Below are 14,360 nucleotides of genomic sequence, written 5' to 3'. Positions count from 1 at the left end.
ACTTGGCCTAGCCAATGGGTATGACAAAACGGTATGGAGAATACCGTAGTATTGGGGGTCCCATTATCTATGCAGGACTACGAGGCTCCGCTTGACTTTTAGGTCATGCACTTAGCTAGAGCATACGTATATCTAGGCAGGGAGTGGCTGTATGGCTTGGCTAGCTCGGAGTTAAGTGCATGACCTGAAAGTCAAGCGGAGCCTTGTAGTCCTACATAGATAATGGGACCCCCAATACTACGGTATTCCATACCGTTTTGTCATACCCGTTGGCTAGGCCAATAGTATACTCATGATCGTTTTGGGTCTCAGTCAACCCCAACTTCTTGACTAATGAGTAGTTCAAGAAGTTGTGGCTTGCTCCATCATCAATAAAAACTGTGACTCTACGGCCACCTATGGTGCCATACATGCGCACCATGTCATGCGCGGACCTACAATAGGCTGCCACATCGCTGGTGTCACCGAACAAGCGTGATGCTCATCACAATGACACACTGTCACCTCTCTGAACTTTGCGGAACTGAGGGAGTCTCTGCACTGTATGCAACTGCCTAGAGGATTTACCATCTCTTTTGGGCTTGTTGCCGCTTGTGCTGGCTTTAAGCTTTGGACACTCAGCCTTCGTGTGCTCTACATCGTTTGCAATTAAAGCTCTGATACCAAATGTTAGATCACCGTAACACCACTACGGGCGCTACCACAGGAGGGGACGGTGCCTCTGGCTCACCACCCAGCCACCACAGAGGAAGAATGAGGATTGCCCCTCATCCCCTAGGCTATAGTGTGTGGCCTGCCGTCCACACTAGCCTGGCCGCCCATGACTCCACATGGGCGTCCTCTCCCACTGAACCCCGGATGGCCACGTCCTTGGTGCTCCAGTCGAGGCGTTGACGCTAAAGCCCCGGTCTGCCGTCGATTTACAGGCGTTACAGCCTACGTGACAGATACACTCAAGAGACTTGGATTATACCTAGTCAGCCTCTACCGCCAAAGATGCTATACTACAGAGATCAGTTTATGCGTATCTCATCGGATTGATTCATACAGAGACCTGGATACATGGATGTGTACATGCCTCACAGTGCTCGAGTGGCGATTGGCCAGCTCAGAGTGTCATCACACCAGCTTGAGATTGAGGCAAGTAGGGCAACACGGATCCCCAGAGCAGAGAGGATATGCAGACTATGCCAGGAGGAGGTTGAGAGTGAGGAACATTATGTATGCAGATGCAGAGCATATAGTGTCATTAGAGAGAGATACACCACCATATTTAGTGGACATCCCTCACTCCGCCAGATCATGGAGTCCGCAGACCACTGCAGATTTGGCTAGTTCTTGTTAGAGACACAGTGCCATAGAGAGACACTGATACAGACTCATACCACAGGGAGAGGTGGGCGATAGCTCCAGCTCAATGATTTCTTCCAGAGATCTATCCCAGTGCCTCCCCTGACACAGGAGAGGGTTACACTTCAGTGCGCTGCGGACCTCCGAGCCAGACGGAGACCGAGAGCACTAGGCTTCTAGACTCCCAGACTACTACAGAGGGAGATCACAGAGATACAGGCTCGACATCAGCACCATATCCAGGAGCGGCTAGCTCACTTACACTCACACCCGGAGATCATGCTCCGAGGTATTTTTGCCTGGCCATCGCCTATGTATCACATATTACATCCCCATTATGGTACTGGTTGGAGCTAGACAGATCTGCATTGCATTCTTGTATACCCTACACATATAGGTTGCATACCGAGCCTCTAGAGCAGTAGTGCTCCATCCATCACACCCCCCACTAGCTCAGTACTTTCATACTTTATTTCATGTTCATTTTGTCCTTTTTTTTTCAGGACATCCAGAAGACATTGACAGTTGTACATTGATTTGTCTCATAGGTCGAGTTCGGCCTCTAGTAGACGTTAATACAGCTTCTTTCTTTCTCTCTCTCTCTCTCTCTCTCTCTCTCTCTCTCTCTCTCTCTCTCTCTCTCTCTCTCTCTCTCTCTCTCTCTCTCTCTCTCTCTCTCTCTCTCTCTCTCTCTCTCTCTCTCCCACACGGCTCCCGAGTAGATATTGGTCAGCTAGAGTCTCATCACATCGATTGGAGATCGAGACTGGCAGAGCAGCATGGATCCCCCGAGAAGAGAGGGTATGCAGATTGTGCTGAGGTGGAGAGTGGGGAGCATTATGTATGCAGATGCAGAGCATATACAACCATCAGAGAGAGATATCCCATTTTATTCAGAGAGCCACATTCCCTACGCCAGCTCTTTGAGGCAGCAGACCAGCGCATACTGGGGAGATTCATTCCAGATTGTGCTGAGGTGGAGAGTGGGGAGCATTATGTATGCAGATGCAGAGCATATACAACCATCAGAGAGAGATATCCCATTTTATTCAGAGAGCCACATTCCCTACGCCAGCTCTTTGAGGCAGCAGACCAGCGCATACTGGGGAGATTCATTCTAGACATACAACGTCACAGAGAGACATCATTACAGGCTCAGACAGCTCCAGAGGGGGGACGACAAGCATAGATTACTACATTTTTTCAGAGATCTACCCCACTCCCAGTCCCTACACAGCAGGGAATTACTCTCCAAAGAACAGAGACACTCAGAGCCCGTAGGAGACAGAGGACACCTGGCTTTCGGACACCACGCCTCTACCAGAGAGAGATGACAGAGATCAGAGCTTCGTTTCACAGAGGGTGCAGAGCGACTGGCTCGCTTCAGAGCAGATTCAGGCATGTTCTTCAGGGAGCTGTGGACACCCCCTTCATTGATGTATACCATTTTATACCCCCAGTATGGTACAGGATGGACTAGGTTGCATATCATGATTGTATACTCCACGCATATAGCTTTGCATTCTCCTAGTAGTAGAGCTCCATCCCCTCCCCCACTCATTGTACTTATTGCACACGCAGATTCAGCTTTTTAGTTCAGTACTTTTTCATTTTGTTGGGATGATAGAGGATACCCCACATAGGTACATTGATTTGTCTCATAGGCCGAGTTCGGTCTTTTGGAAGACGTTAATAAAATCTTTCTTTCTTTCTCTCTCTCTCTCTCTCTCTCTCTCTCTCTCTCTCTCTCTCTCTCTCTCTCGTGATTAGGCTAACCAACGCGATTCTTTTCCGCGGAGATCCCACACGATCTTCGTGAGAGAGCTTGCATCACCCATTGGATTAGAGCAATCGCCTCGGTGTGATGAGTGCGGGAGGACGGCGATGGACGAGCGGCTACAATGGAGCTCTTGAGCCACGCTTGAGCTCGGTAGATAGGCGGCTTCCCACACGACACGGTTAGGGTAAGTCTCAATTGAGTCTTGCTCTCTCTCTCTCTCTCTCTCTCTCTCTCTCTCTTGCTTGTGGATGTTTGCTTGTGTTGTAGATGCTTGCATGCTTGATTGTTGTTGTGTGTGCATGTTAGGGATGTTTGCTTGTATTGTAGATGCTTGCATGCTTGATTGTTGTTGTGTGTGCATGTTAGGGATGGTGATGATCTAGCTTCTCCTCTCCTCTCCCCTCTCTTGTCTCTCTACCTAGATCCCTCTTTCATGCATGTTGCATGGAGTGAAGGTTGAGCTTTCCATAGCTCTCTCCTTCTTTGCTCTTCACCTAGCTTGTGAATCTCCACTTGGGTGACACAAGTGGTGGTGGAGTGAACCCCTAGCAACCTCACAAAGAGGAGTTAACCCTCATTAGGGTTGGCTAAGTGCACATCTCCGACTTGACCCTTGCATGGTTGTTTCTCTTCTTCTTTCCCTCTCTTGTGTGCAAGGTTGTATTTTTAGCTTAACAAACTCCCTACCACCAATAGCCTGATTCAATTTGCTGCTATGGAGGTTACTCAACCATAAACTTCTTGGGATCGCCCAAGGAGTTGGACAATCTTTGCCTTCTTTTTGCAGAATTGCTCTTGAGAATGTTTTTCACTCATTATGGGTATGTTGGTGGGCTAGTTCAGTTTGGTATGGGATAAAAAATTGTCTTAACACAAGAAACATTAAAATGGAAGCAATCGCTATTAGGGAACACTAGGAAACTAAACCTCGGAGTTTTGATTGTTTGACAATTAATTAGAGCCATCATAATCAATATTATATGGGAACACTAGGAAACTAAACCTTGGGCTTTTGGTTGTTTGACAATTAATTAGAGTCATCATAATCAATATTATATGGGATAACCATAATAATTTGGTTTTTGCTAAAAAGTCTAGTGCTTCTTGTGAAAAAGCCATGTAAGCTACAACTATTCTAAGGGAGTTTGAGGAGAACTCCATCGAGAGGGCAAGATGTTATAGCTTTGACATTTAGAAACCTAATAGTTAGTGTCTTCCATGGTAGATAGGACATGGGCTAAATAGTCCCTAGTGTCTTCCATGGTGTGGCTGATAGGACATGGGCTAAATGCCTGATGTGATGAAAATACACTTTAATAAATCTCATAGTTCTCTCTTGTAGAAAAAAGTTTGAACTTTGCCATTTAATTGCTGTGTAATTAGGGAGGGATAATGATTATGAAGATTTATATTTGTCCTATTATTCAATAATCTTCCTTGTTTTTTTAATCTTATTTAAAGCTATGTTAGTTGTTGATTCAATATTCTCCCACACATGGTCTAGTCACCATAGTTTGTTTGATGATGATGGTGGCTGCACATAGGGTCTCCATATAGAGCACATTGTTTGATGTGATGTTGGATGCCCATTGGGTCTCCATATACAGAGCAGTGATTATGGTGTTTATTATTATGCTCAATTAGCGGTGCTGTAGAGCTATGATTTTGGTGTGCTTATTTGGAGAGAGTAGCGTGTGCGTAAGCTAAGCTCTTTTTTATTTTTATTTTTATTTTTTTGGGCGGAGGTGGAGTGATGCCTGCTAGCAACGCCGGTGCCTCGTGGACATGGCGGAAGCGGCCTGGCTCAAGTCGCTGCCCTTAGCACCCGAGTTCCGCCCCACGGAGGCCGAGTTCGCCGACCCCATCGCCTACATTTCTAAGATTGAGGCCGAAGCCCGCAGCTATGGCATCTGCAAAATTATCCCGCCCTTCCCCAGGGTATCCAAGAAGACCGTCATGGCCAACCTCAATCGCTCTCTCCTCCTGCAATCACCTTACGCCGCCTCTAACTCCGTCCCCGCAGCCGCCCACGGCACCGCGCCCACCATCGCCCTCACTCCGTCTGGAGCTTTGGAGCTCAATTCCGAATTGGGCCGCTCCATGGCCGCCCCTCTTGGACGCAGCGTGAGCGGCTGCCTTTCTCCTCAGACCAAGACCAGAAGCGCGCTTCCTTCCTCTTCCGACGATCCCGTAGCAGTTGCAGGTCAGCTCAAGGCCAAGTTCAACACAAGGCGCCAGCAGCTCGGTTGCAGCAGCAGCACGCGATCTAAAGGGCCGGTGCAGACCCTTGCGCAGAAGCTTGTATGGCAGAGCGGAGAGAGCTACACCGTGGAGCAATTCGAAGCCAAGGCGAGGCAATTCGCTCGAACTCGCCTGAAGACCTCCAAAGATCTCCCCCCTTTGGTAATTGAGACGCTGTTTTGGAAAGCCGCAGCAGATAGACCGATTACTGTGGAGTACGGAAACGACATCCCTGGTTCGGCTTTCGGAGAGCCATGCCAGCAAGCCAGGCGGAGGAAGAGAGAGAGAAGTTTTAAGGCGGATGGTGTGCCGCTTCCTTCCAAAGGACCCAAGCTCGAGCTGACTGAGGAGGATCCCGGGCCGCTGCACCAAGAGACAGATGACTCTTCTTCACAGCATCGATATACAAGGAACATGGAGATGGCTGCAAGCTCTGGAACTTCTTTGAGAGGATCGCATCATGCCAAACTGTCTTCTTCTACGAAGGAAGGGTTAAGGTCCAGGAACAAAACCTTGCCCAGATACACCGAGGGTGGACCAGGTTGGAAATTGGCTAACAGTTGTTGGAACATGCGCGTCATGGCTCGCTCACCTGGATCTCTCTTGAGATACATGCCTGATGAAGTACCTGGTGTGACTTCCCCCATGGTGTACATTGGCATGCTCTTCAGCTGGTTTGCCTGGCATGTTGAAGACCACGAATTGCACAGTCTCAATTATCTGCACACAGGAGCTCCAAAGACCTGGTACGCTGTTCCAGGAGATGCAGCTCCAGCATTGGAAGAGGTGGTCCGGGTGTATGGGTATGGAAACATCTCTGATCCTCGAGGTATTTTGGGCCTTTGTTTCTGAAGCTTTATGTGACTCATTGGTTTCACAAACTTCTCTTGTTTGCATGTTACATTTCTGGCTTTCATCTGGGTTTGAGCAGCTTATCTATTATTGCTCATCTTAATTATTTTCTGCCATGTCTGCCTCTACACGTTGATATATTTAGCAGGGTTTGGAATTTTCCCTTTTACTTAGCCCATCTGTCTTTTAATTACTGGGCTGCAGCTGCATTTGCTGTGCTAGGTGAGAAGACAACTGTGTTGTCTCCAGAAGTGCTAGTTGCAGCAGGTGTACCTTGTTGCAGGTAGATGCAAGTACATGTTATAACAATCGGGCTGATTGACAATGCTGACCTTCCTTATTCTTCAAAATGATTTTAATCTTGTTTCCTTGATTGTCTTGATCAACCAGGCTTGTGCAAAATGCAGGAGATTTCGTTGTTACATTTCCAAGGGCTTACCACCTCGGCTTTAGTCATGGTATCATCACTGGTCTTTTAAAACTTGGCAGCATGTCTTTTTAAACTTGTTGAACATGTTGCAAAGTAGGTTACTAAGACAAATACATCATTACTTTCAGTAACTCCTCAAAGTGTGCTGGCAAATAATCATGATGCGACACTGTTGTATATATGGTGTATGTGGAGAGCCCATGTACACAATGGTTATTAGAGTGACGCTTCCATATTTTGCCTGAATCCCACTGTTAAGCATATTTTCTTAGATCTATATAGACTCTCTCTTTCTCTCTCTCTCTCTCTCTCTCACACACACACACACACACACACATTCAACACACGGGCTCAACATCTTGCAATTTTTCAGCAGTCTAAAAAACTAAAGGGAATCAGCCTCTGGATCTTAGAGGAACTTACAAGACACAGCTTAGGCAAAAAGAAGCAGGGTTGGTGAGGGCAGTGCTTTGTGAGGGGTGAGCCCTCATAAGGGAATAAAAAAAGCTGAAGCCTTTGGGCCTGAATCTCAAGATGAATCACATGTATCAGGCTCCATGAGCCCACAGATACACATCATTCTCCTCGACAGATGGGTTTGCATAGTATGGGTTCCTTCAGCTTAGGTCCTTTTTTAATTTTGGGATTATTCATGGGACATACCTTTTGGTATCATAGATTGTCAAGCCTCCTTTTAGGTCTAATCCTTGTTGATCCTCTCAAGCACACATACATGAAGAAGATGAAGCGCTTACTAAAAAAAGCGAGAAACCCTAGCATGGCATGGATTTGTTTGACCACCCAACCATATATACACCAGTGACCTTGTGTTTAGCATGGCATGGATTTGTTTGACCACCCAACCATATATACACCAGTGACCTTGTGTTTAGCATGAACTTCACCAGACACACCATACTCACACGCCCCTTTGTGTCCCTCCGTACACATCATTGAGTCCTATGCATAGCGCTTGTCACTCAAGGAACCCCTTAGAATGAACGAGCTTTTAAGCGGTGATGTGTCCCATGTTGCCATGGATTTCACGCTTTCTAGTGGTTCGGCTGTTGGGGTCCTAACATTCTCACCACCTTTTACGAATCATTGTCCTCGATTGCAAACTCAAGATGATGCTTTTGAAACTGACACTCCGTTTTCCAAGTTGTATCTGACAAGGGATGTCCTTAACTTGTGAAAAGTACGTTTTCTTTGTTTCAGGATTTGCTTTGTCCATATCATCTTATAAGGTGAATTTGGGCATGCTCTTGGATTCATCTAGGTATATCATCTTGATCATGCTCTTTCAAAGAAAAGAATCCATCCACTAAGTTATCATTGTCATGAAGATACCGCTTCAAATGGTTACCATGAAACATTGTGTGGACACGATAGTCTTGTGATAAGACCAACTTATAAGCTATGTCTCCGACACTATAAAAAATTGCAATATCTAGGTGACAACTTGACAGAGTTCCGAGTGCGGAGAGTCTTTAATTTTGAAGGGATGAGTAGAAACACTTTCTTCTCCTCTATAAAAGAAGGTTTGGTTCTTTTAGCATTAGCAAAGTGAACAAGTTGATGCGATCTCTATCAATTTTGATTGCATCCAAGACAAAATTTGGTTGCGGTTGGCGTTTTCTAGAGTGATTGTATTATGTGTCGTATGCATATTGGAAAAGTTTGTAGAATTATACGCAGACAAATTCAAACATTAGTCACCTTCATCTCCGACATAAGCTTTCAACATATCTCCAAGACTTGGTTGACTCTCTCGTTCTAACGATAAGTATGCGGACATTGCAAGTTCACTAAAAACATGCTGTTAGAAATTACCTGTAAATCGTAGGTCTTTATGCGACACAATAGATTATAACAAGCCATGTATTCTTAAGACAATGTAAATAAATAATTCCGCCACTTGAGGTGCTTTCACTTTTTTCATAGTAGGAGCAAAGTGTGCCATTTTAGTTAGATGATTGACTATCACCAAGTTAGCATTTTGGCCTTTTTGGGTTCTCAACAATCCCATGATACAATCTATGGAAATGTTTTGCCATTTCCTTTTTGGAATAGGCAATGGATTCAATAATCCGGGCGATGTGACACACTCGAATTTTGAAATTTGACATTGAAAACAATGTGTCACGGAGTGATGTACATGTTTCTTTAAGTATGGCCACTAGTAGAAACGTTTAATAAGCTCAATGGTCTTCAAGTGTATATGTTTCTTTAAGTGTGGCCACTAGTAGAAATGTTTAATGAGCTCAATGGTCTTCAAGTGTATATGTTTCTTTAAGTGTGGCCACTAGTAGAAATGTTTAATGAGCTCAATGGTCTTTTGATCCCAGGGTGTTCATCACATGAACAGTCATGACAATCATGTATCATGGTTACTCTTAGATCATTTGAGTTGTGAATGCAAAGCTTGCCATTCCATTTGAGGCATTCATCCTCGATGGGGGTAAATTTACGACTATGGGTTGATGAATTAGACGGAGATTAATCACTCGCATATTCTATGTCGATTGGGTTTGGGATCCATCTTCTACTGATCCTCACTTATTTTGTGGAATGTATCATTATTGATTATATTGAAGTTCATTTGCTACATTGCTTGGGATAATGCATCTGTGATGCTTTACCCCAACTTTTGGGTCTTCCGAGGTCATGCCTTAAGGAAGTAGTGAAACCGTCCTCACGATCGAGACGACAAAGCTAATGACAAAAGCGTTTCTCTGCTCGAGTCTTAGAGATGAGCATGCTCATCTCTGACCCCGGCTTGAAAAACAAAAACTGTGATGCTTTACCACGTCTATACAAGATTTCCATGTGATATTCTTGCATTCATTCGATCAATTGTACCTGGTAGCCTCCCAAATTTGGTTGGTTACAAAAATACTTCAATGTATCATGGTTCATGTACACATGAAACTCAGCTTCATACAAGTAATGCCTCCAAACCTTGAGTGCATGGATTATTGGATACAACTTAATCTCATGGTCAGGCCATTTCTGTTGTGAATTACTTCAAAAGTCATGAGTAAGCCTTCGTGGCTCAACAAAGTGTCTATTGCAATGCTACTCGCATTGATTTCGACCACAAAAGGTATTTGTAGATCCACAATCTTCGACATTGGAGCAATTACCACCACATGCTTCATTTTTTCAAAGTTTTCCTTTTGCCTGTTGGTCCAATCATAGACACCTGTTGTTACATGCACTGAGGTTGACCGTGGTAACAGGCAAACAAAGCCTTCTTTAAACCTTTACTTTGGTGAGACCTTTAGCATCCATTCATTGAGTAGAGAGAGAGAGAGGAGAATGTAGATGACATAGTATTGGGTCCCAAATACCTACTGAAGGGCCCCCCTTGCAACAAGCAGGAGTATTTGCGTATATTACTTCTTTGGAGAACTTCTGTACAATGCTTCAGAACAAGAGCTACGATTGCCCAACGCAAGGATGAGGAAGACCGTGTGTTGGCTGCGAATCCACCAATCCAAGGTTATTGTAGAAGGCTCTTCTGGGCCACTGATGCAAGTCCAAGAGATGCTGGCTGAATGTTAAAGAGGGGCTTCAATGTTACCTGGAGGGGATGAAGACTGATTATTGAATTGAATTCTGGTTTGATTGATTGATGATTTTGCTTGAGGTTTTAGGCTGAGATGTCACATGGAGCATCTAGGCCTTCAGTAACAGGTCAGCCAGCACCTAATAGACGGCTAGGTCTCAGGGGCAATAAATGTAACTTCCGGGGTGCCCTAGGTTTCACAAAACGCTTGACCGTTAATGCAATTAAACACTGAAATTGGCCATAGCCTTAACACATATCCATCATCACTTTGCATAAAACATAAAAGCTGGACAAAACATCCACAAATGCTGAAAGTGGAGCTTGCACATGTGACACCGTATAGAGGCCGGAATGGGCCGACCCCCCCTTGGAGTATTTTATTACCCAAGGAGAATAATATCATGTACAAGCTTTGAGGGCCTTACTCTCTGCACGGGATGTTAGGACAAGGGTAGGACTAGGGGGAGTCAGGCGGTTCGGGGGAGTCAAGCGGTTCGGGGGAGTCCGGACTAGTGTGGACAGCCAGGGCTATAGTTAGCCGGCTAGGGTCCCTATATCTGGCGGTTGGGTGGAGAGTTGCCTTGTTCTCTTCTAGTAGGTTTCACGGAGGTCTCATGGTGGTCTCTCACGGGAGATGCCAGATTATCCATATACAAATGCCATAGCACAACAGCCCAACACGAGGCAACCATAATATTCAGTCGGCACATATCTGTAGAAATGCCGAGCCAACAATATAAACCATATATCTCCGTGTGGGTACTACACGGGCTAGTACAACAGGTACATGTTAGTAGTCATCTCCTGTCTGTACATTATCTCACAGAGGGCCTTTGTTGTGGGGGTGCCCGCCCTATACATTTTCTCATTTTTTCCCATCTCCCCGTATTTTTTCCCTATTTCTGGTCGTGGGGGTTTTGTTAGTTCTGGCCGCCTGGGTGTGTCTTGGCTGACTTGGTTTGCTAGCTGATTGGAAGATTTTGCCCAGTGGTGGACACGAGGCTGCTGCTGTCGGCTGGTTTATAGCTGGCCGACCAGCATAGGGGGGTGGTATAAATACCACCCCTGCCCCCACTCCATTGTGTATTGGGTATGTGTACCGGATCTTGTATATAGAGAAAAGTTCATACAATTTCTCTCTCTCTTTTGCGTTTGCTCTTCTCCACATAGTTCAACGTTTTCTAGGCTAGTGGTTCTCTCTTGCGTTTGCTTATCTTCATTGTTGGTGTCTTGCTATGTTGTGCTCTCAGCAGTTTGTCTCGTATCCGCTGCGTATTCCGACATGAGTCTTGAAGGTTGGAGACTTTGGAAAGCTTGCGGGATTGCTGGTTTTTTGGTGCTGATTGGAGATCTCTTGGGCTGTTCGGGACTTGGAGATTGGGAGAAGGCGGCCATCACCGTTGGACAGCCACCTTGCATATTAGTTGCAGTGGCATGAGCATGACATGCAGCCTCTTCTTCATTTTTTTTCCCACCCACTCTCCCTTCACAAGACCAAAGTAACCCCCATCACATGGGAGGAGCTTGTGCCTATGGTCTTCGACCAAGAAGAGCATTTTACGAACCCTCCACAGGGCGGAGGTTTTGAGGCCTTGACTAGCCAGCGGTCAAAAGGCCGTAACAACAACAACAATAAGGGCAAAGGGAAGTCTTCATTGGAGAAGTCTTTTGAGAAGAAGCCCGATTCAGACCGTGCAAAACTGAAGGGCGAGTGGACCTGTAACGATTGTGGCGAGAAGGGCCACTATTGGAGAACATGTTCGAAGCGGAATACCGGGAAGAGTGCTGATTCTTTAGCTTGAGCTGCAAAGACTCCCGCCTTTCTGCACTTGGAGATTATGGACACTGGCGTTTCATCTTCTTTGAGTAGGGAGGTGGTTGGACTCACCGCTAGGGACACTTGGAACTGGATTCTAGACAGTGGTGCTTCCAAGCACATGACTCCTTCCGAAGAGATATTACAGGATCTTCGGAGGCACGCAGGTCACAGCTTGATTGGTGATGAGTTCACTATCCCTATTCACACTGAGGGCAGGCTAGAGGTTGTTTCTGATGGCAGAGGGGGGAATGTTGGAAATAAGTGCTCACTAGGAGTACTTTTAGTCTTGGTCATCTCAGTATGCCACGTGGCACTCAAGGATTTATCCCATATGCACTCATTCTCTATCTTGTACTTCTCACCTATATATTGTAGGTGTCACATCAATGAATAAATCAATCTTGTGTCTTGTCTACACTCATCTCAAGGTATGTCTAAGCTTTGTGTTTCATTTCTAGTTTTGCTCTCATTTTCATATTTCCTACATGGTATCAGAGCCATGGTTTTAGGGTTTCCCTGTTTTTTCTCTCCAAGCCGTCCCACTCAATTCAGCGCAGCCCGTTGGTGTTTGCTTGGTTCAATTCTCTCTCCTGTTTTTGATCTGTTCGATGCAAAGCTTCCATCGCCATGGACCTCAGGACACGCTCTAACACATGGGCCTCTCTCTCTCTATCAAGCAATGGCGAATCAAGAAATCTCTACTACTGTCGGGACAGTGGTAGGAGGAGCTCCGACATCAGCGTTAGCATCCTCACGGGCAGCTGCTGGTCGCCATTATTCTGCCCGCCACAGAATTCTGACCGCCGCCCCTGCTGTTGGCCGCCGCTTAGCTGGCCCTGCTCTTTGTATTCGACCTGCTGCTGTTGCAGCCCGTCATATCAGTCAGCTGCGCCATCTCCTCATGTCTCTGCTCGGCCAGCGTGCAACTCCAGATCTGCCCGTCTTCTCCATCTTGCTGCTGCGGGGGTTCATCATCGTGCTGCCCCTACCCTCATCGCTGCCCTGTTTGCCTCTGCTCCGCCTATTGTTTCTGCTCCTACATCTGCGCCAACAACTGCCGTCTCTCTACTTGAGCTTCTACGCCTCTGCCTCTTCATCTCCAGCAAGACCTGCGCTGCATCTGCTCCGACATCTGCATCTGCTGGAACTGCCCGCTTGTCTCCTCAGCCTCTGGCCGCTCCTATCTGCCACGTCATTCTCTCGTTGCTGTGTGTTCGTGGAGCTGCTGTCTATACCAGGCCGGGTGCTGCTGTTCAGTCAGTTTGTGCCTCATCATCTTTTCCTCCGGCCTCCACTCCAACTTCCATGTCTCCATCTTCTACTCCAGCAACCTCTACAGCAGCAGCTCAAGGCGCTCTCCATCTAAGAAGTATTTTCAGTCTACTCTCTATTTCTTATAAAAAATAAATAAATTAAAAAAAAAAAAGGGGGTTCTGAATTTCATTTATATCTCTATCTTGTACGGGATTAGACACTGCCAAATATGGTAAGACCTTCCCATCTCTCTCATTTGTCTATGCTTTCATGCTATCTACCACCATTGATCACCAATGATGTAGATCATGGGGTAATGTCATGTTTATTTGTCTACATGGACTTATCTTTGTCCCTATCCAAGAGGCACCCCTGCATTACCCACTCTAGCAGGAGGATTGCCCTTGAGGAGGGATTATCAATCAAGGTCCATCTCTCTGTCTATCTACAATCAGTCAGTCTCTCTGTCTATGTGTCTATCTTGTGTGATCTTACAGTCATATGTCTCTGACACTCTGTCTATCAGTCTATATGCCTATCTTTTGTGGATTAGCTACCCACATTCTCTTTGGCATTTTGTCTATGTCCCAATTTATCTTCTATTTTGTCAGTCTCTCTCATGTCTATCTGAAAGTCTCTCTCTCTGTGGGACCACTCTACTGGCTGATTGTCTCTCTCTCTCTCTCTGTCTATGATCCACTCTTGTCCCTACCCTTGTGGACCCATATGAGGATATCACTTGAGGAGGGGTGTCTCAGGATCTTTTGTCTCTCAGTCTATCAGTCTTTATATCTGTCTTCTAGTATTGTCCATCTTGTCTTCTAGCTTGTCTCTCAATCCTTGTCTAGTCTCTCTGTCTTGGTCTTATCTTTTGTCATGTTATAGTCTTGTCTTTTGTCTTCCTCCTAGTGTCCACTTAAGGAGGGTGTTGGAAATAAGTGCTCACTAGGAGTACTTTTAGTCTTGGTCATCTCAGTATGCCACGTGGCACTCAGGGATTTATCCCATATGCACTCATTCTCTATCTTGTACTTCTCACCTATATATTGTAGGTGTCACA

General features: G+C 45.8%; 1 protein-coding gene across 3 annotated transcripts in view; it reads left to right on the top strand.

Annotated features, from left to right (window-relative positions):
* The first annotated feature begins 4,839 nt into the window (after positions 1–4,839).
* Positions 4,840–14,360, top strand: part of LOC147607230 (uncharacterized) — an 84,828-nt gene continuing 75,307 nt past the window's right edge. The window contains exons 1-3 of one of the 3 annotated variants that reach the window (XM_086790886.1): positions 4,840–6,200; positions 6,428–6,506; positions 6,614–6,681. In XM_086790886.1, coding sequence (XP_086647012.1) covers positions 4,916–6,200; positions 6,428–6,506; positions 6,614–6,681 — 1,432 coding nt within the window. In that variant the 5' untranslated portion in view covers positions 4,840–4,915. The remainder of the gene's footprint in view (positions 6,201–6,427; positions 6,507–6,613; positions 6,682–14,360) is intronic. The other 2 variants (XM_086790888.1, XM_086790887.1) reach the window with 2 other exon arrangements.

Source organism: Cibotium barometz, chromosome 55 (assembly GCF_041138505.1).
Source record: "Cibotium barometz isolate CiBa-2024 chromosome 55, ASM4113850v1, whole genome shotgun sequence".
In the NCBI taxonomy this organism is placed as follows: Eukaryota; Viridiplantae; Streptophyta; class Polypodiopsida; order Cyatheales; family Cibotiaceae; genus Cibotium; species Cibotium barometz.
Note: the sequence above shows the minus strand (reverse complement) of the source record. Positions and strands in the feature narration are given on the sequence as shown.